Here is a 22,236-nt window from a genome sequence, read left to right on the forward strand (position 1 = left end):
TCAGTTCACAGATCAGGGCTGTTCTGCACCACGATTCCTCCCTCTTCATCTCTCTCCTCTGGCACAGTCGCCTGTTTGTGCAGAAATGGGCCCTGTGCTCCCGTCCCTGCTTGCCCTGAAGGGCTTCAGGAGCTGCTCTGGGTTTGTTTGTGTCTGAAACAGAAAACTTTGGGTAAATATCAGGGGCAATGTTTATCTTTCCTTAGAGAACACGCAGGGAAAGCACTGGTTCAGAATACTTTGCTTTTCTCCTAGATTTGTTCAGTGTTTCCGTGTACCCCCTTAGCTCAGCAGAAGGTGAAGAATGGATTGTGCAGTCTGACTTGAAGGCTGTAATATGATCTGTTCTGAAAGCAGAGTTTCTGGAGCATGAAGAGCTGTTTTTGAATGATGCTTCTGGCACCTAATCCTTCAAATTATTCAGCATATTTTTCTCCTGTCTGTCTTGAAATGAAAAATTATCTTCTGTTTTCAAGTCACTCATAACTTCTAAAAATTGGGCTTAACTTTTCATAGAGATTTCCAAACTTATGCAATATATTGATATAAGTTCCTGCCTAATAAAATTACTCTGAGACAGCTGAAGAATTGCTGATGTCACCAGAGTTCACAGGAGGGTTTTTAGCATTTGCATCTCTGCATTTCTCACCACAAGATCTGCCAGTCTTTGGGGAAAACACGGAGCCTTTTGAGCTGTGGTTGATGTTATGCTCAGGTTCAGTACATTTCATCCTTTTCCAGCGCCACGAGTGAATTTTTCACCTGCTGGGGCACGGTGTTCCCATGGCAACAGCTGATCTTGTTTGCTGCTCTCTGCTCTCCGTGCATGACGAGCAGGAAAAGCTTTTGGAGAAGCGTTCGTGGGAGCCAGTCTGGCTAATTGCATTGCAGGGATCAGTAAAGCAGATCCAGACAGGGCTCCCTCCGTTTCCAGAGGGGAATCAGTCAATCAATCAATAAATGAATGTGTGCTGTGGGGAGCAGCAGCAGCGTGGGCACTGGTAAATGGGAGATGGAGAGGCTGGACAGGACAGGCTGGGCTGGGGCAGCAGAGAGGGACCCGGGCTGGGGACACCTCTGGGGACATCCCAGCTCCTGGGGCTGCTCATCCATGCCCTGCCTGTGTTAGGGAAATGCTTCAGTTATCTCTTCACCATTTTCGTGTTTAAAAGAGTTGAGAGGATCCTGTCATGGTTATACTGTGTGCCAGAGGTGAGCCAACATAAGGTGGAGAAGTGAAGAGACTGAAAACAAGGCAGAGAGGTGAAAACCAGGTGAGGAGAAAAAAGTGAAGTGAGAAAAGGTGAGGAGATAAGGGGGAGGCTGTGATGGGCAGCTCTGAGTGACGGCTGTGCCCTGAGCAGCAGCAAATCAGAGGTGGCTCCACGTGGTCCTGCAAGAGGGGAACCTGCCAGAGGCTCAGGTGAGCCTGGGGTTTCACCTGAGCTTCAGAGGGACAGGCAGAGCACTGCAAATGGAGTGAGCTGGTGAGCAAGGCTGGTCACTGCAGGGTCTGCTGGAACAGAAAAGCACAGGAGAGAATTGTTGTGCAGGGAAATGAGCTGGTGTGCAAGGCTGCTCACTGCAGGGTTTGTTGGAACAGAAAAGCACAGGAGGGAATTGTTGTGCAGGGAAATGAGCTGGTGTGCAAGGCTGCTCACTGCAGGGTTTGTTGGAACAGAAAAGCACAGGAGGGAATTGTTGTGCAGGGAAATGAGCTGGTGTGCAAGGCTGCTCACTGCAGGGTTTGTTGGAACAGAAAAGCACAGGAGGGAATTGTTGTGCAGGGAAATGAGCTGGTGTGCAAGGCTGGTCACTGCAGGGTCTGTTGGAATAGAAAAGCACAGGCAGGAGTTGTTGTGCAGTGCAATGAGCTGGTGTGCAAGGCTGCTCACTGCAGGGTCTGCTGGAACAGAAAAGCACAGGAGGGAATTGTTGTGCAGGGAAATGAGCTGGTGTGCAAGGCTGCTCACTGCAGGGTCTGCTGGAACAGAAAAGCACAGGAGGGAATTGTTGTGCAGTGTCAGTGCAATAGAGCTGGTGTGCAAGGCTGCTCACTGCAGGGTCTGTTGGAATAGAAAAGCACAGGAGGGAATTGTTGTGCAGGCCAATGAGCTGGTGTGCAAGGCTGCTCACTGCAGGGTTTGTTGGAACAGAAAAGCACAGGAGGGAATTGTTGTGCAGGGCAATGAGCTGGTGTGCAAGGCTGCTCACTGCAGGGTCTGCTGGAACAGAAAAGCACAGGCAGGAGTTGTTGTGCAGTGTCAGTGCAATGAGCTGGTGTGCAAGGCTGCTCACTGCAGGGTCTGCTGGAACAGAAAAGCACAGGCAGGAGTTGTTGTGCAGTGTCAGTGCAATGAGCTGGTGTGCAAGGCTGCTCACTGCAGGGTCTGCTGGAACAGAAAAGCACAGGCAGGAGTTGTTGTGCAGTGTCAGTGCAATGAGCTGGTGTGCAAGGCTGCTCACTGCAGGGTCTGCTGGAACAGAAAAGCACAGGCAGGAGTTGTTGTGCAGTGTCAGTGCAATGAGCTGGTGTGCAAGGCTGCTCACTGCAGGGTCTGCTGGAACAGAAAAGCACAGGCAGGAGTTGTTGTGCAGTGTCAGTGCAATGAGCTGGTGTGCAAGGCTGCTCACTGCAGGGTCTGCTGGAACAGAAAAGCACAGGCAGGAGTTGTTGTGCAGTGTCAGTGCAATGAGCTGGTGTGCAAGGCTGCTCACTGCAGGGCTTGGTGGGAGTGAAAAGCAGCAGGAAGGAATTGTTGTCAATGGTGTGAAAAACACCAATCACTTGTTTTTAAAATGTTAAAAGTTTAATAGTAATAAAATTATTATAGAAATAGTAATACAATTAGAGTAATAATAATGTGGACAATTGGGATTAGGACAATATGAGACAATACAAAGAGTTATGGACCGTCCTGGTACCTTTTTCTGGGCAAAATAAGCCTGAAAAAGGCCCCACGTTAACAGAGGATTAACCCTTAAGAGCAACAGCCTGTTGCATATTCACACACCTCATCCATGATGCATAAATTCCACTCAAACACAGGATTCTGGCTGGGCAGGGTCAGCTGCTTCCTCTGAATCCTGATGGTGTTGTCATGGCTGAGGAGATGGGAAGAGCTTGATAAGAGGGCAATGAATTCTCTTTCTCTGAAAGATTCAGGTGTCCTGTGGCTGCTGTCTCACTGCGAGTCCTCTCTTTAGAAAAAGCATCCTACACAGCATAGTTTCTATTTTAACATTGTGTTATAACCTAAAACTGTATTTAACACACTACTTAAGAGAATTAATACAGCATTACCTTCTAACACAACACATATAACATTCATTTGAATATTTGCAAAAAGCCAATCATGAAATACTCATTTTTCACAATGGAACAAGCTGGTGTGCACGGCTGGTCACCTGCAGGGTTTTTTACAATGAAAATGCAGCAGGGTGGAATTGTTGTGTTTCCTCCCCAGGATCTGCTGTGTGCTGCAGGACTTCCCAAGGCCAAGAATCTTCTCAGTTCCCGAGTCCCTTTTTTAGCAGTGCTTTTTAAGAAGTGCTATTTTTGTGTGGTGTTTCTTGTGCTAAATTCAGCCTGCTGATTAGAGGGGTAAAGCTGCATTTGTTTTCCTTTGTTAGAACAGTATCATTTGCACGGAAAAGTTCCTATTTTTAAAACTGAGCAAATCCAATTGTGAAGTGATTTTATGGAAAATGCGAGTGTTTCTGAGCAGCTCTTCCCTTACCTTCAGAGTGGCAGTGGGAAACGCTCACGTTGTTAGTTTCTCTGCAGGAATTCATTCGTTTTTAAGTGCTAACCTCAGGAAATGTCCAACTGCTTTCCTGTGCTGCTTGCTAACATGTGCTTCACCATGGCAGTTGAGAGGGAGCATCAAATGGAAATAGTAAAACACCTAAAACCAGTAAGACTGTCTTGTTTATCTCTCACTGTATGCAGTAGCTTTCCAGGAAATGTCATTTATTGTAAGAGAACTGGCTGGCTGTGGCAGGCAGGGCTGCACAGCCCTGTGCCTGTGCGGGGACAGGAGGGGACAGACGGGTGTCAGACAGACGGACAGACAGGAGGGTGGCACAGCTGGGCAGGGACAGACAGACAGACGGACAGGAGAGTGGCACAGCCTGGGCAGGGACAGACAGACAGGAGGGTGGCACAGCCTGGGCAGGGACAGACAGACAGGAGGGCGGCACAGCTGGGCAGGGACAGACAGACAGACGGACAGACAGGAGGGTGGCACAGCTGGGCAGGGACAGACAGACAGACGGACAGGAGAGTGGCACAGCCTGGGCAGGGACAGACAGACAGGAGGGTGGCACAGCCTGGGCAGGGACAGACAGACAGACAGACGGACAGGAGAGTGGCACAGCCTGGGCAGGGACAGACAGACAGGAGGGTGGCACAGCCTGGGCAGCAGCAGCAGCTCTGCTTTTTCTCCTTTTTTCTCTGCTTTTTCTCCCTTTTTCTCTTCTTTTTCTCCTTTTTTCTCTGCTTTTTCTCCTTTTTTCTCTGCTTTTTCTCCTTTTTTTCCCTCTGCTTTTTCTCCCTTTTTTCTCCCTTTTCTCCCTTTTTTTCTCTGCCTTTTCTCCCTTCTTTCTCTCCTTTTTTCCCTTTTGTGCCTTTGCTGCCTGCCCAGGTTCCTCCCTGCCCAGTGCCCTGTGGGTGCAGCTGTGCAGGGCAGGCTGCATTTACTGCACTGTGCAGAGCGGGGGTCCCTCCGTGCACAGCTGAGCTCACAGGGGTTTGGGAGCAGGATTTTGTGCCCCAGCCCAGCTCTGGCTGCACAGCTGAGCTCACAGGGCTTTAGGAGCAGGATTTTGTGCCCCAGCCCAGCTCTGGCTGCACAGCTGAGCTCACAGGGGTTTGGGAGCAGGATTTTGTGCCCCAGCCGGGCTGTGGGGCCGTGGCAGGGGCTGCAGCTGTGCCGCTGAGGCTGAGTCAGCTTTGCTTTGCTTTTCAAATGCAGCCCTTGGAAGAAACAGAAAATGAGCTGGAGGTGCTGAGCCTGACCTTTGAAGTGAGTCATTTACAGGGCCAAGATACGTGGGAAAAGATCCGAAGGTTCTTCCTTTCCTCTCTGGGTGCCTGCAGGTTTTCCCGTTTCTCCTGGCTGGATTCTGTCCTGCATCACCCGGCCCAGAGCCCTCCCAGGGGATCAGAGCCACCAAGCTCAGTGCAGCCCTGCCAGGCTGCGGGCAGCAGAGACCCTCAGAAAAGGGGCTGCAGATAAATGAACAGGGTACAAGGGGTTTTAAACAAAAATAATTGATGGATGAGCAAACTAGCACACAGGGCAACAGATGCCTTTCTGCAGGCAGTGCAGAGCCTTGTTACCCAGTCACTGGTGTCAGACTGCATTAAATCTACCAAAGCATCCTCCTGCTGGGAATTCTTTAGCCAGTCCTCACATCCAGAGGAGGATTTTTACTTTTGCTCTGTTGTGAGCACACATTTGTGCCTTCATTTCTGCACTTTCAAAGGTGCAGCTTACATCTGAGGTAATAACGCAGTTTATTTTTGATGTCTCACGTTTAATTTTCCACAGCTGTTTGTTTATGAATGGTCTCATGCTCTGTGAATTTTGTGCTGATGTGTGAGTCTTTAAATCTGTGCAGGCTCTGGCACCCCAAAGACCCCAAAAACCCCAAAGACCAGCCCTGTGCTGCCCTGCTGTTGGTGAGCTCAGTGCTGCTGCCAGGCACAGGAGATGGAGAAATGCTTCATTTGCTCAAATCCAGGAGGCAGCAGGGAGATGGGGCTGTCAGGAGGCACCTGTCCCTCTGGGAATGGGCTGGGAGCTCTCCAGCACCCCCAGCTCCCACTGCCAGCAATGTTCTGTGCTGTGGAACATCCTGTGCCCACCCTGGTCAGCTGGTGTGGCCATTCCCGGGCACCTCCTGGCTGCAGGGCTTGGGCAAGTGGAAATTCCTCGGTTTGGAGAAAGCCCTGCTCAGTACCAGCTCAGCCATGGTGTGCCCTGATCTCTGTGCTCACCCTGAAGCCAAGCACAGGCTGTCCCACCTGCTGGGAAGCAGAGTCTCTCACAGGACATTGCCCGACTTCACCTCTCTGTCCCATGGGCAGATTGCTTGTTGAGTGCAGGGTGGCTCTGGGGCAGCTGGCATTAACTTCTGTCTTTTTTCGTTGAAGATTTATATTGGACTGATCTGGGAAGCATTGAGGCAGGTTTAGTTCAGGGAGGAATCACTGGGTTAGACAGAAAGTCACCGACTGCAGTGATGGGAAAACATCCTGGGCAAAATGCAGGGGAGATCACAGGGGCTGTTTTGGGGCTGTCTCACAGCCTGAAATCAGGGGTGTTTCACAGGGGCTGTTTCTCAGGGGCTGTTTCTCAGGGGCTGTTTCACAGGGGGTATCTCACAGGGCTGATTCACTGGGTGTTTCACTGGGTGTTTCACTGGGTGTTTCACTGGGTGTTTCAGGGCTGTTTCACAGGGTTATTTCACAGGGTTGTTTCTCAGGGGCTGTTTCACAGGGGGTACCTCACAGGGCTGTTTCACAGGGTGTTTCACAGGGTGTTTCACTGGGTGTTTCACTGGCTGTTTCAGGGCTGTTTCACAGCCTGAACTCAAGGGCTGTTTCTGGGGCTCCCCTGGGCAGGGTTGTGCCTTCCTTGGGCACAGGTGCCCAGGGCTGATCCCCAGCCCCTCCTGGGCTCAGGGGTCCCTGCTGCCCACACGCCCCTCCAGGAACACCCTGGAACCCACACTGCTGGGATTCCTGCCTGACAGTAATTATCACCTGGATCACCTCCAGAAGACACAGCCCAGGGAGGGAACTTGGCTGCAGTTTCAAGACTTTGGCTCAGTTTCTGGCTTTTGCCACCTGTTATTGCTCCAGAACCTTTGAGTCACTCATTCTTTGTCCTTTAATGCTTTTTCTCTGAGCAAGCAATACAAATATTTCAAGTTGACATTTATCTGTCACTTCCAAACACACTGAGGATACACAAATACATCCTCTCCTTACTGCAGGGTTTTCAAGTGGGAATCCTGGGGCTGTGACAGGAGGGTGTGACATGGAGCTGAGGTGACACGGAGCTGAGGTGACACGGAGCTGAGGTGACACGCTTTGTTTCTGTTCCAGGAGCAGGAGCTGAAGGATGCTGGGCGGGAGGAGAACTGCCTGAGCCTGCAGCATGCCAGCGTGTGCCCCTGGGCGCTGCAGCACGGCCAGGTAACACCAGCTGTGCCCAGGTGTGCCCAGGTGTACCCAGGTGTGCCCCCAGGCGCTGCAGCACGGCCAGGTAACACACAGCTGTGCCCAGCTGTGCCCAGGTGTGCCCAGGTGTGCCCCTGAGCACTGCAGCACGGCCAGGTAACACCAGCTGTGCCCAGGTGTGCCCAGGTGTACCCAGGTGTGCCCCCAGGCGCTGCAGCACGGCCAGGTAACACACAGCTGTGCCCAGCTGTGCCCCTGAGCACTGCAGCACGGCCAGGTAACACACAGCTGTGCCCAGCTGTGCCCAGGTGTGCCCAGCTGTGCCCCTGAGCGCTGCAGCACAGCCAGGTAACACACAGCTGTGCCCAGGTGTGCCCTCGGGCGCTGCAGCACGGCCAGGTAACACACAGCTGTGCCCAGGTGTGCCCTCGGGCGCTGCAGCACGGCCAGGTAACACACAGCTGTGCCCAGGTGTGCCCTCGGGCGCTGCAGCACGGCCAGGTAACACACAGCTGTGCCCAGGTGTGCCCAGCTGTGCCCCTGGGCACTGCAGCACGGCCCAGGTGTGCCCAGGTGTGCCCCTGCAGTTTGGCAATAATTCCCTGCAGTTTGGCCATGACCTGTTTGTGTTTGCAGTAATTCCCTGCAGTTTGGCAATAAAATTCCCTGCAGTTTGGCAATAATTCCCTGCAGTTTGGCCATGACCTGTTTGTGTTTGCAATAATTCCCTGCAGTTTGGCAGTGACCCTGTTTGTGTTTGCAGTAATTCCCTGCAGCTTGGCCATGGCCTGTTTGTGTTTGCAGTAATTCCCTGCAGCTTGGCAGTGACCCTGTTTGTGTTTGCAGTAATTCCCTGCAGCTTGGCCATGACCTGTTTGTTCTCCCAGGTACAATCAGACTATGACCACCTTCGGGAAACCCTGCTCAGAGTGACCAAAGGACGAGATTTGGCTGTGGGGGGAGAACACCAGCTCCAAGCCAAGCTGGAGAACCTAGAGCAGGTCCTAAAGGTGAGTGTAACCCCAAATCCCATCAGTGCATCCTTCCCCTGCTCCCCATGGTCCCTGGTGCTCAGCACTGCACACCCAGCACTGGATGCCCCTCTCAGTTTGGGTCAGGGTGGGAAATGAGGATCCCAGGCACTGGCAGGGTCTCAGACAGCACAGGGGCACCCAGAGCCCTTTATCTGCCATTTATCAGCACTTGCATCAACACTGCACCGCAGTTACTTCAGTCAAAATGAGCAAGGGAGGATGAGAGCATGAAAACCTGCCCAGATGTTTCACTCCAGAGAGCTGTGTCTGCCACTCCAGCTGGCTGCAAACATTCCTGTGGCCTCTGCATTCTGCAGCTCTTCAGGAGCTCTCCTTTGCTGAGGGGGAATCCTCTGGTGGGTGCAGAGATCCTGGCTGCTCCTGGCCAGAGTTCAGAGCTGTTCTCCCCAAGCAGAGCCCCAGAGCTCCCTTTTGCCCTGAGCCATGCCCAGGGGTGCAGCCCCTGGTGTTTCAGGAGTGTCCTCAGGAGTCAGTGCTCAGCAGAAATGTTCTGTGGTAGCTTGTGTGAAACAGGGAGAGCTCAGCAGTGTCAAAATATGCTGTACCAATCTGAGACTAACCTCGATGGAGTGAAATGCGAGTTTCTTCCTGATAATTTAAATCATGAGGAAGAACCGTTGGTAAAATGGGTGATGTTCATTCGGGTGAGATGAGAATCAGAGCCAAGAGTTCTTCTTGGTTAGTATAAAACACTGAGAGCAGACATTCCCTGTGTCTGCTCAGTATGCAGTGCAGAAATGGCCACAGGCAAACATCAAATCCTCCCAAAATTCCCAGGAAACAAACCATGGCTGAGGGTGAGAACTTACAACGTGGGAAATGTTCTTGTTGTTTATAACCAGACAAAAGGTGAATAAATCCCAAGCAGAGGCCAAATTCTGCCTCTTTTGCAGACATGTGCAGGCTGAGGGTTCAGCCCCTGGCTGTGGGCAGTGTGCAGGGAACAGCAGCTCACTGCAGCCTAGAAATGAGCTTGATACAGCTCTCTCCTGCAGACAATAAGAGATATTTTGGGCTGTTCTCTCCCATTTTCTCCATGCATTTGTTTTGCCAAGTGCTGATTTCTCACAGGTTTGTGTGCAATAACTCAGTGCTGCAGATAAGGCATTGTGCCTCTGCTCAGACACTATTGTGGGAATAGTATGTAATTTGGAAAATAAAAATCTTTAATACCAGGTTCACCAGGGAGGAGATCAGAATCTAGAAAGAGATCTTTCTTAACTCCCATTTAATATGAGGCTGTTGAAAGCTACAGGGATGCTGGGGAGTAATATGAACCTGTAATGAGAAAGATTTCTATCTGCAGAGGGTGTCCTGGCACTGTGCAGCCTGTGCTCCCCCAGGAGCCTTGCCCACATTGCTGAGAGTCATTGGCATCCAACACTCCCCACAACTTCTGGGAGTTCTGTGTGCTGCTGGCAAGGAGGAAAGTTTGAAAGAAAGTCTCACAGATATGGGTGCTTATAGGGATGGAAGCACATTTTGATATAGAAGAAAAGAATTGCTGAGCCAGTGTCACTGGATAACCAAGGAGCTAAAGGGTGTGTTAGTTAGAAGGGGTTTTCATGGCTTAGAGCAAAGGATAAACCCACCCCAAACAAGAAGATGTTTTTACCAAGCAGGAAGAGAGCACAGGCAAACAAGGCAGCAAATGTGGCAAGTAGAAAAAAGGTCTCAGAATTTTCCCCTGCAAGAAAACTGAAAAACAACTTCCAGCTTAAACTGTAATGTACTGACTTTGAGTGATTGGAGAACAGTAACATGAATATGGTAATTACAGCATTTATGATAGGCTATAGGTAATAATTAAGGTGTAGATTGGTTCTACTGTATTAAGATGCTCAGCAAAGAAAAGTATATAATGCATTGTAACCAAAAGTAAAATATATCATGCAATGTAACCAAAAGTAAAATATATCATGCATTGTAACCAAAACCAAAGGGTGTCCAGGCCTGCCTGCAGCTGGAGCTGACAGCTGTGGGCACAGCTCTGTCACCCACAGCCCTGGCCTGTTGGAATGTCTTGGATACAATAAACTGCATTTGGAGAGCTGCCTGGAGCCCCACATCCCTCATTTTGGCTCTTACAGCGTGGTCCCTTTTGCCCAAGCCCACCTGGTCAGCTCTGTTCTGCCTCACTTTCTGCAGACCAGAGGCAGAGATCAGCCAAGCTGCTCCTTTGGGTCAGCACTGGCAAAGCAGGCACAGCAGCACTCTGGATAAAGGGGAATTGGGGAGGGGATGTTTGGCCAGGCTCCAGTTTGTCAGCACAATGCTCCCTAAAATGTGTGCCTGGGTGGGATGGCTCCCGCTCACTGGGCACCTTGGCAGGGGCACAGCCTTGGTCCTGGCAGGGGCACAGTGTCACAGCCTGGGTCCTGGCAGGGGCACAGTGTCACAGCCTCGGTCCTGACAGTGTCAGCCCTGGGTCCTTGCAGTGTCAGAGCATGGCAGTGTCATGGATTTGGGTCCTGGCAGTGTCAGAGCATGGCAGTGTCATGGATTTGGGTCCTGGCAGTGTCAGAGCATGGCAGTGTCATGGATTTGGGTCCTGGCAGGGCTGATGTCCACATGCCTGAGTTCCCTGACCAAAGCCCAGCCCCTCCAGGTTTCCTGCTGCCTCTCAGGTGCCAGGCAGGTGTGTGAGGGCAGCAGTGCACCCCTGGCCTGGCAGCCCGTGTGGCTGCAGCTGGGGCTGTCCCTGAGGGCAGCTGGGGCTGTCCCTGTGGGCTGTCCCCGAGGGCTGTCCCTGAGGGCTGTCCCTGGGGACTGTCCCCTCCTCCTCCTCCTCCTCCTCCTCCTCCTCCTCCTCACAGCACATGCGAGAGGCTGCGGAGCGGCGGCAACAGCTGGAGCTGGAGCATGAGCAAGCACTGGCTGTCCTCAACGCCAAACAGCAGGAGATTGAGCTGCTGCAGAAGGTACAGGGATGGGATGGGATGGGAGGGGATGGGATGGGATGGGAGGGGATGGGATGGGATGGGATGGGAGGGGATGGGATGGGATGGGACAGGGATGGGGATGGGACAGGGCAGGAGATCAAGCTGCTGCAGAAGGTACAGGGATGGGATGGGAGGGGATGGGATGGGAGGGGATGGGATGGGACAGGGATGGGGATGGGACAGGGCAGGAGATCAAGCTGCTGCAGAAGGTACCAGGATGGGACAGGGATGGGGATGGGACAGGGACAGGCAGGTGGGAGCAGGAGCTGCAGGGACAGGGGTCCCTGGTGGGATCCCCTGCACTGGAGGCACTCCCAGGAGATGCTCCCTGCCCTGGGGTGTTCCAGGCCCTGGAACAAGAGGGTGCCCTGTGCTCCTCCCTGGAGCCCACTGGGGCTGAGCTTTTCTGTTCCCACGGGGACAGCAGTGGCACGATCCCATGGGCTTCCTTTGCATTTCCATTGCTCCCCTCCGTGTTTGGCTTGGTAGCACTTGTGCATTCCTTAACAGTCACAAAGGAGCCCAGTTCTCATCTCCTGACACTCCCAACCCGAGGTCTGTGCCGTTTCCAGTGTGCTGGTGGTGCTCTCACTGACACATCCATGGTTGCTGGGATTTCTTTGGCCTCCTCCCCCAGCCATGCAATTCTTGCTGCCTCTCCCCAGTAAATCAGGAAGAAGGAAGTCTTGTCAAGGTCCTGGCACATCACAGTTATTTTCCTTTTCAAGGATGTGTCACGTTTGTGTGGCAGGGGCTTGGTGTGCAGCCAGCACCAGCCCTGCTCAGAAACTGAGCAGTTTCTTAAACACCTCACTTCAAGGGCATTCTCTAATTCACAAATCACTTCAAGACTTCTTTTTTTCACACTGCAATTTCTCAGTATTCATTATAATACAAAAACCATGATGCTGAGTTTCAGTTTTGCCAAAGTCACTTAAAGATCCATTTGTATCAGTGCTAATGTTGATTTTTCCAATTGCTGGACTAGATTAAAACACAAATAATGCCGCTAATGATAATTTGGTAGAGAATTGGCAAGGAGGGACCTTCTCAGCAGAATAAAAGATGCATCTAATATAGATGCTTGAAATAGAATGCTGTAGTTGACCAAATGAAATCTTCCAGTTAATTTTCTTTTAGTCTTTCTCAATAAGTGTACTTAGGCACACTGCAAAATGCCATTTCTAGTTATATTCAGCTGTTATTATTAGAACTGCCTCATACATTTTGGACTTAAATTTCCTGGCAAAGGAAAGAAATCAAAGGAAGATACAGCATTTCTTGCTAATTTTTGTTACATTCTCCTAATAAATCCTGCTTTGGACTGGCAGCACAAATCTGTGTGCTCCTCTTTGAGCTGCACTGACAGGCACCAGGCACAGCCCAGGCTGAGCTGGATCTGCTGTTCCACCCAGTGCAACAAGCTCAAGATAAATATTTGAAATGAATCTGTTATCTAAGGAGCTGAAACACATCACTGCCAGCTTCAACAGGGGCTGCTGCTCACACTTCACCCAGGGCTGGCCTCCCAATGGACCCAGGATGTGCCAAATCTTCCTTCCCTTTTGGTTTGGTTTGTTTGGAGGTGTCTTTACTGTAGGAAGTGTTTCCAGAGGGCACTGGGGGGTCTGGGCAGTGAGGGTGGCATTTCTCAGCACACCTGGGTACCTTTTAGAGGCTGATGAGGCACCAGACTGCACCTCAGAGCAGAGCCACTCCTGCTACAGCCCCTGCCTCTGCTGCCACACTCTGAATGGAAATAAAACTCCATTCTGTGTTTAATACCTGCACAGGCTGATTCTCACATTCTCAGCCCAGAGGGAAGAACACAATGTTGTTTGTGCTGATGGGGGCTCAGCCTTTCTCTTGAAGCAAACCCTAATGCAGGGCAGTGTGATGGTGAGGAGAGAGAACTGTTGGTGCAGGCTGTGTCATCATCCACCAGAGCTCAGCTTTATTGAATGTGTCCTGAGGGGTGCTCCAGGCTCTCTGGCACTGCTGGCACCACTGGCACCTCGTCCCTTGTCAGCAGAGGCACTGCAGGGCAGGGCAGGGGCCTCTGGGGTTGGGCTGTGCTTGGGGTTGTGGCTTTGGGGTTGAGGGTTTGCGGTTGTGGCTTTGGTCTGTAGTTTCGGTCTGTGGTTTTGGTCTGTGGGTTTGGGTTTGTGGGTTTGGGTCCGTGTTTTTTGTCTGTGGGTTTGGGTCTGTGGGTTTGGGTTTCTGGATTTGGGTTTGTGGTTTGATCTGCGGATTTGTGTTTGTGGGTTTGTGTTTGTGGGTTTGGGTTTGAGGGTTTGGGTTTGTGGATTTGGGTTTGAGGGTTTGGGTTCGTGGATTTGAGATTGAGGATTTGGGTTTGGGTTTGTGGGTTTGTGTTTGTGGATTTATGTTTGTGGGTTTGGGTTTGTGGTTTGGTCTGTGGATTTGGGTTTGAGCATTTGGGTTTGTGGATTTGTGTTTGTGGGTTTGTGTTTGTGGATCTGGGTTTGTGGATTTGTGTTTGTGGGTTTGTTTTTGTGGGTTTGTGTTTTGATTTGGTCTGTGGATTTGTGTTTGTGGGTTTGTGTTTCTGGGTCTGGGTTTGTGGATTTGTGTTTGTGGGTTTGTGTTTCTGGGTCTGGGTCCATGGTTTGGTGGTGACTTTATGGCCTGACCCCGGTCCCCCTGAAGGGTTTGGGAGCCCTGAGTTAAACAGAGCTGTGTCCATGGAATCACACAGCCTGTGGGGTTTATCCTCCTCTCAACAGGAGGGTTTGTGGCTTTTCTCTGGTGAGGAATGTGCAGAATGAATGACACTGTGGGTAACAAATCTGTGCTCATCTTGGGCCAGCTTCAATGAAGGACACAGGGAAAACTCAAATTGAAGTAAAATTAAGATAACCCAAGTTACTGAGTGCTATTCCTCTGGTTTTAAGGTTTAGACTTTTGCCAACCAAAATTTGATAACTGAACAAAATTCCCTTTCTGCCCTTACTTATTCCCTCTTTTTGTCTTTGACCCAGTTGATTGGCCCTGAAGTGTTGCTCTCCTCTTTAAACAGCCTGGCTGGTGGTTGCCTTTTTTTGTGAGCTGCTTGCTCTGGTGAAAAATCTGTTGCTCCATTGAAAGAATGAGTTTCATTTTTGTGCTGCCCTCTCCCAGCTGCCCTGGGAGGGTTGAGCCCTGCAGTGTGCACAGCAATCTGCATTTCAGCTGGGCTCACTCTGCATTCCAGCTGGGCTCACTCTGCATTTCAGCTGGGCTCAAGCTGCATTTCAGCTGGGCTCACTCTGCATTCCAGCTGGGCTCAAGCTGCATTCCAGCTGGGCTCAAGCTGCATTTCAGCTGGGCTCACTCTGCATTCCAGCTGGGCTCACTCTGCATTTCAGCTGGGCTCACTCTGCATTTCAGCTGGGCTCACTCTGCATTTCAGCTGGGCTCAAGCTGCATTTCAGCTGGGCTCACTCTGCATTTCAGCTGGGCTCACTCTGCATTTCAGCTGGGCTCAAGCTGCATTTCAGCTGGACTCAAGCTGCATTTCAGCTGGGCTCAAGCTGCATTTCAGCTGGGCTCAGGCTGCATTCCAGCTGGGCTCAAGCTGCATTTCAGCTGGGCTCACTCTGCATTTCAGCTGGGCTCACTCTGCATTCCAGCTGGGCTCACTCTGCATTTCAGCTGGGCTCACTCTGCATTTCAGCTGGGCTCACTCTGCATTTCAGCTGGGCTCAAGCTGCATTTCAGCTGGGCTCACTCTGCATTTCAGCTGGGCTCACTCTGCATTTCAGCTGGGCTCAAGCTGCATTTCAGCTGGACTCAAGCTGCATTTCAGCTGGGCTCAAGCTGCATTTCAGCTGGGCTCAGGCTGCATTCCAGCTGGGCTCAAGCTGCATTTCAGCTGGGCTCACTCTGCATTTCAGCTGGGCTCAAGCTGCATTTCAGCTGGGCTCACTCTGCATTTCAGCTGGGCTCACTCTGCATTTCAGCTGGGCTCACTCTGCATTTCAGCTGGGCTCACTCTGCATTTCAGCTGGGCTCAAGCTGCATTTCAGCTGGGCTCAGGCTGCATTCCAGCTGGGCTCAAGCTGCATTTCAGCTGGGCTTGGGGAGGGCTCAGGGAGGGCTGGGGGTGGGTGTGGCAGCCTGGGGAGCATCTGGTGCTGCTCCAGCACTGCAGATCCCCCTGCCCTTAGACCCAGTCCCCAAAATGAACACCCCTGGGAGCCTGGAGAGCGTGTGGTGCTGCTCCAGCACTGCAGATCCCCTGCCCTGAGACCAAGTCCCCCAAAATGAACACCCCTGGGAGCCTGGCAGTGCCCAGCAGAGCATCTGGTGCTGCTCCATCAGATCCCCCTGCTCTTAGAGCCAGTCCCCCAAAATGAACACCCCTGGGAGCCTGGCAGTGCCCAGCAGAGCGTGTGGTGCTGCTCCAGCAGATCCCCCTGCCCTTAGACCAAGTCCCCCAATATAAACACCCCTGGGAGCCTGGCAGTGCCCAGCAGAGCATCTGGTGCTGCTCCAGCACTGCAGATCCCCCTGCCTTTAGAGCCAGTCCCCCAAAATGAACACCCCTGGGAGCCTGGCAGTGCCCAGCAGAGCTGGCCCTGCTGCTGGCAGCTGGCTCAGGCTGAGCTGCTGCTGCTGCTGCTGCTGTGCTCACAGCAGACTGTGTGTGGCGTGACTCATTCCTTCTCCCTCTTCCTCCCTTTCCCTCTCTTGTCCTGTTTCCTCTCCCACAACCCCAGGCTCAGGTTGAAGCTAAGAAGGAACATGAAGGAGCAGTTCAGTTGCTAGAGGTAAGATCCCCTGGGCTCCCCTCTGAACAGGGTGATTTACAGAATCATCACTTGTGAGCATTTCAAGGAATATGTAGGCAAAGAGGGTTTTTTTTTTCCTCTTCTGCTATAATTGCATCCTTATAATTATAAGATTTATAATTCAGTCAGGAGAGCATTAGGCTGAGCTGTTGGAAGTGATGTATGTTTCTCTTTTGGTACCATTTTTTTGTAAAATACTATTAAAGGGAGTGATGAATGATGAGAACTTTGATTTATTAGGCTGGAAATACAGCAGCAAATACCAATCAGTTACCTAGGGTTCCTAATTAAATACTGTCTAATAAACATAAAGCAATGTGTCAAAGAAGCAGAAACTGTGAACCTAATGAAAGAACTGAGATACTTCAGAAACCTTCAAAGGGTGTGCTGGAAAGAAAACACTTCATTTTCTGCCTGAGGAAAGGGCATTGCATGGTTCCAAGTGTTAATGTACATATCCTAAAGAATGTGCAAAATATGATAGATAATAGCACGTGCATTGGCAATATTTCATTTAGAAATTTTATCTAAAGCAATTTCCAGTCTTTTTACCTTCCTACAGAATTTCTGTATGTACTTGCTGGCTGTGCCTCAGTGAAAGGTGGATTATTCCTGGTGCACTGGTCAACTTTAAAAAAAAATAAATTAAAGCAATTGTTCATTATTATCTATAAAAGTTAATATCCCACAGGGTGTGTTTTACTCATAGGCTTTCATTAGCATCATTTAGATTCAGTTTGTTTTGGCTCCCAGACTATAAGCTGAAGTTTTTATTTAATGCCTGATGCAAAGTGTTTGATACAGGAAAGCAGAAACAAGAAAGCAGGAGATTATTTAACCCTCGAGCTGAGCACAATTCTGATTTAGCTGATTTGTCTGCAACCTCTGATTTACATAACCCCAACCAGATTTCCAAAGCTTTTGCTTTTTATTGCCACCAGCACGTTATTTGTTAGCATTTTATTTTGTGTGCCTGTTGCAGTTTCAGATCATTTTATTTTGTGTGCCTGTTGCAGTTTCAGATCATTTTGTTTTGTGTGCCTGTTGCAGTTTCAGATTATTTTATTTTGTGTGCCTGTTGCAGTTTCAGATCATTGTGTTTCGTGTGCAGTGTCAGATCAGCAGCAGTGTTGATTTCTGGAGTGCTGTTTGTGCTGATGCATGTTTTTACACGTGTAGCTGTTCTGAGAGACTGCTTTGAAATAGAAAGAAATTGTCCAGAACTGTTTTTATTTCTTGGCTTATTTCTCATCTCTTTGTTCCCTGTGTCTTGTTTGGGATTCGTTGCTTTGCCCTCACCCAGAACACCCTGGACAGCATGCAGGTATTTCAGGGCACCGATTCTCCCTTCCCTGTCCTGAGCCCTGCACTCCTCCCTTGCATGGGAACCAGAGCCCTGCCTGGCCCTGCATGGACGTGTGCTGGAACCACTGCTATGCAAGCATGCTTTGCATTATTGCCTGCCTCCAGATCACCCAAACCAGGCCCTTTTTGTGCAAGGAATGGACTGGGCGTGCTTTAGCCAGAGCTCATCCTGGTTTGAGCCAGTTCCTCACCAGCAGGAAGGGTTTGGTGCTTTCCTCAAGGCTGTGACCTTGTGCATTTTGTCTGAATTCAGATTGTTCCTTGCCTTGTGCATTTTGTCTAAATTCAGACTGTTCTTTGCTAATGCAGGGGCTGTTTTATGTGATATTTGCCCCTGAGGCTGATGTGAATTCAGATTGTTCTTTGCTAATGCAGGGGCAGTTTTAGGTGATATTTGCTTCCTGAGGCTGATCTGGATTCAGATTGTTTCAGACTGTTCTTTGCTAATGCAGGGGCAGTTTTGGGTGATATTTGCTTCCTGAGGCTGATGTGAATTCAGACTGTTCTTTGCTCAAAACCACAGTGAAAAAATGAAAGACAAAAACCCCAAGCATTTCATGTTTGTGTAAAACTCCCACAATTTAGGAGTGATTCTTGCTGTTCTTGGTTTCATAATCAATCAGATGGACACCCTAAGATTTCTTTTGCAGAAATAAATTAATTTGTGTGTTATGAACGCAAGGAAATTATATCTTTAAAATTGACTCTAACTTTAAAAAAATATTTGTTAGAAGAAAAAGAACAAACAGTCCCACCTTGTATAGTAGAAGATTTTTGGGTTCTTCTGGGTGCTGTCAGCATTTTCCTTCAGCTAGGATCTCTTTATAGGTGCTGTGTAATACAGGTTGTTTTCTTGATCTATAAAATGTTCAGGTTTTTTGCACGAACAGGGAATGTTTTTTCCTTTAGAAAGCCAAAGCTCTTAGTTCAGCTGAAGGAGTTTAATTGCTCTCCAGACTTGCTTTGTTAGCACAGCTGCTGAGCTAAGCACCAGCGGGGTTTAATGCAGGAAGGTGATGTTTGCTCAGCACAGAGCGCCAGCCTGGGATGGATACATTATTATAGCTTTAATTCAGCTGCTGTGCGAGTGTGCAGCTCTGGATAAAGGGGCTTCCATGCTGTAGTGGCTTCACTGCTCTTGGTGTGCTTGGAGTCAGACCTGGAGAAAGCCCCAGAGCTCCCCATGTCCTTGGGCCCTGCCTTCAGCCAGGGAGGGACCCCCAGAGTGGGGGCTGTGTGTCCCAAAATCCCAGAGCTGGGGGCTGTGTGTCCTGAATCCCCATCCTGGGGGGCTGTGTGTCCCAAATCCCCATCCCAAATCCCCATCCTGGGGGGCTGTCTGTCCTGAATCCCCATCCTGGGGGGCTGTTCATCCCAAATCCCCATCCTGGGGTGCTCTGTGCCCAAAATCCCCACCCTGGGGGACTCTGTATCCCAAATCCCCATCCGGGGGGGGCTGTGTGTCCTGAATCCCTATCCCCAATCCCCATCCTGGGGGGCTCTGTGTCCCCAGTTCCCCATCCCCATCCTGGGGGCTGTGTGTCCCTGTGTCCCCACCCTGGGGGGGCTGTGTGTCCCCGGTCCTGTCTCTCCCTGGCCGTGTCCCAGTTCTGCCCAGCCTGTCTGAGCCGTGCCTGCTGTCCCAGGCCAAGGTGCGGGAGCTGGAGCAGAAATGCCGGACGCAGAGCGAGCAGTTTAAGCTGCTGTCGCGGGAGCTGGAGCGGTTCCGGCAGCAGGCGGGCACCATCGAGCTCCTGGGCACCTCCTCCTCCTCCTCCTCCTCCTCGCTGGCCCCCCCGGGGCCCCCCGGGAAATCCCTGGCCCAGCTGATGAACGGCATCGCCACCTCCATTGGCAAAGGTAAGGAGCGGGGCAGGGGGGCTGGGACGGACGGACAGATGGACAGAGCCCTGGGACGGACAGACAGACAGAGCCCTGGGATGGACGGACAGACAGACAGAGCCCTGGGACGGACAGACAGACAGACAGACAGAGCACTGGGCCCTGGGATGGACAGACAGAGCACAGAGCCCCAGGACGGACGGATGGACAGACAGACAGAGCGCAGAGCCCTGGGATAGACAGACAGAGCACAGAGCCCCAGGACGGACGGATGGACAGACAGAGCACAGAGCCCTGGTGACACCTTCACCTTTCCCAGCGTCTCTGCCTCCACTGAGCCTGTTCCAGTCTCAGCTGGGCGCTGCTGTTGGTGCCTTCGGTTTGAGCTCTCACATTTCCAGATTCTGCACTGCCTTGGTTTAGAACTCTGAGGAGAGGAAAGGATTGTTCTGTGTGCCTGAGCTGTGAGGAGCACTGCTGACACTTTGTATGGAGTTCAGACACACAGAACAATCCTTTTCCTCTCCTCAGGCACACAGAACAATCCTTTTCCTCTCCTCAGTCCCACAGAACAATCCTTTTCCTCTCCTCAGGCACACAGAACAATCCTTTTCCAGCCCTAGAACCAAGGACAGCTGCAGCTCCAGCCCCAAAAAGTGTCATCAGCAGGGAATGGAGGGGAGCAACCTGGGAGGGTGGGACTGCAGAACCTGGAGCTGGAATTGTACAATGAACCCAGTATGGAAATGGACCAAAACTGATGAAAGTGTGAAAACTCGTGACCATTGTCCATCCTGGCTCCATCCTGGCTCCATCCTGGCTCCATCTTGGGTGTAGCCCTGGCTGGGCTCTTGCACTGCCCACGGTGCATCCTTTGAAGGCCCTTTAATAAATCCCTGCTTTATTCCTTTATTCCTTTATCTCTGTCCAGCCTCTGCTCCAGCTCAGCCTCTCCAGACTTCACTGCGAGCAAAATTCTCTCTAATTGTTGTTGAGTGTAGTGACAGGACACCTGTTCAGAGTTAAAATTGCCTGTTCTCCAGGTAAAAATGCACCTGTGTGCATGTCCAGGCCTTGCTGGGAGCCCTTCCCTGTCCCAGGCACAGGAGCAGCTGTGCTTTCTGCTTCAGGAGGAGTTAATGGGGAAAGAAAGCACAGAGACCCCACACACTGCATTGGCCATTGCATTAAAATACCATTTAAATAGAGCTGGGCAGAAAATGCAGTATTTTGACAGACTTTAAAATGCTTGGGCTCAGTTTCATCTGTGCAACAGAAACGATGCACTTCTCCATAAAAATTTGAAAGTAAAACTTTCAAAAAAGCAGAAAATAGTCTGGAGAGAAATGGAGAACATAAAGCAATAAAAAAAAATCATATCTGTATTGATGTTCTTAGACTTGCAGTGCCCAGCAGAGCCAGCAGTGAGTGTTTACCCAGATCTGTGCTGAACTTTCACCAGGCCATCTCCTGTTGCCAGAGGCAACAGCTCCAGGTGCAGAGCTCTGTAAACCATCCATTATTCATGGGAAAGGGACAAAGAGCAGGCAGGAGCTACCTGAGGACACCTAAAAACAGCTTCCATGTCAATCACACGTTATATTGTGTTATTCCGTGTAAATCACTGGTTAAATGGTGTGTTACTCCATGTGAATCATCACACTGTGATTGTGTGTTATTCCATGTAAATCACAACTTAAATTGTGTGTTATTCCATGTCAGTCACAGGTTAAATTGTGTGTTATTCCATGTCAATCACAACAGGTTTAACTGTGTGTTATTCCATGTAAATCACAAGTTAAATTGTGTGTTATTCCATGTCAGTCACAGGTTTATTTATGTGTTATTCCATGTCAGTCACAGGTTTATTTGTGTGTTATTCCATGTGAATCACAGGTTTATTTGTGTGTTATTCCATGTCAGTCACAGGTTTATTTGTGTGTTATTCCATGTGAATCACACAACAATTAATTTGAAAGGAGAGGTAATAGGTATTGAGTTATCCTTGAGGCAGGAGTGGAGGTCCAGCCTGCATCACTGAGGTTGATTTAATGAAAAATGGAAATCATCTTTTAGGTGCCCAGTCAAACTCTCCAAGCTGATTTATTCTTATTCTTATGCTAATGGAAAACCTTTCTAAAGCCTTCCAAAGGTGCCAAACTGAGCTCTCCCTGTACCCTTGAGTAAAAGCACAGCCAGGTCTGCACCCAGGGCATTCCAGGGCCTTCCTCCCTGAACCCTCTCTCCAAACCCATTGGTTTCTGTGGGATTTGGAATTCAGGGCCTGCAGCTCTTGTGTCTGACCATCAGAACTGCTTGGACAGCACCGATCCTCCCTGTGAATGCACTTTATTGGTGACAATGAAGCCATGTTTGAGCCAGGGGCAGGATTTCTAATTGCTGAAATCAGCCCTTCCTCAGGAATGGTGGCAGAGTACAGCAAGTTCTTCAAACCAGAAGTGAAATTATTTTTATTATGTGTGAGGAAGAAAGAACACAAGAGGGAACACAGGGAGAGCTTTAAAGCAAAGCAAATGATGGAAATGAGATCAGTTTATGACCAGCTGCTTTGCCTTAATTGGTGATGTCTGAATGTATCAGGAAATGAAATAAACCCAGCCAGAATGGATTAGAGCATAAAAAGTTCACTTTAAACCTACAATAATGTCACAATCAGATATAGAAGCCTTAAGATTTATTATTCATCAGTTAAGAGGCTCATTTAAATGGTCTTTCTAGATAATTTAGGTAGTCCATATGGAATCTGCAATTGCAATAAATAAAATGGAGAGTCTAATTGTAATGCAAGCATGGACAGATTTCATTCTCCTGAAACATTTAAATTGGATCTGGTGCTCTTTCTTTTTCCTTGATAGGGTGTTCTTCAGACTCCCTTAACAAACAGTTGTCAGTCAGGAAAATAAAGGCCATTTTAAGCACATATAGATTAAAAAAAATTCATGGACAAAATTCCTGTGGCTTTATAGGGTTCTTCTCTAGTATTTAAAGGGCACAGAAATCTGCTCTTCCCTCTTGCTCTTGGATAT

General features: G+C 50.0%; 1 protein-coding gene across 12 annotated transcripts in view; it reads left to right on the top strand.

Moving 5' to 3' along the window:
* Positions 1 to 22,236, top strand: part of RIMBP2 (RIMS binding protein 2) — an 88,219-nt gene that overhangs the window by 34,827 nt on the left and 31,156 nt on the right. For 10 of the 12 annotated variants that reach the window (XR_013184682.1, XM_077188013.1, XM_077188011.1 and 7 more), the window contains 5 exons: positions 7,118 to 7,207; positions 8,080 to 8,202; positions 11,064 to 11,168; positions 15,911 to 15,961; positions 18,994 to 19,207. Coding sequence is in view for 11 of the 12 variants with exons in the window: in XM_077188013.1 (XP_077044128.1) it covers positions 11,067 to 11,168; positions 15,911 to 15,961; positions 18,994 to 19,207 (367 nt within the window). In the remaining variant the exon portion in view is untranslated. Of the gene's footprint in view, positions 1 to 7,117; positions 7,208 to 7,394; positions 7,419 to 7,663; positions 7,694 to 8,079; positions 8,203 to 11,063; positions 11,169 to 15,910; positions 15,962 to 18,993; positions 19,208 to 22,236 lie in introns of those variants that run through there. The other 2 variants (XM_077188019.1, XM_077188015.1) reach the window with 2 other exon arrangements.

Source organism: Agelaius phoeniceus, chromosome 18 (genome assembly GCF_051311805.1).
Source record: "Agelaius phoeniceus isolate bAgePho1 chromosome 18, bAgePho1.hap1, whole genome shotgun sequence".
NCBI classification, from domain to species: Eukaryota; Metazoa; Chordata; class Aves; order Passeriformes; family Icteridae; genus Agelaius; species Agelaius phoeniceus.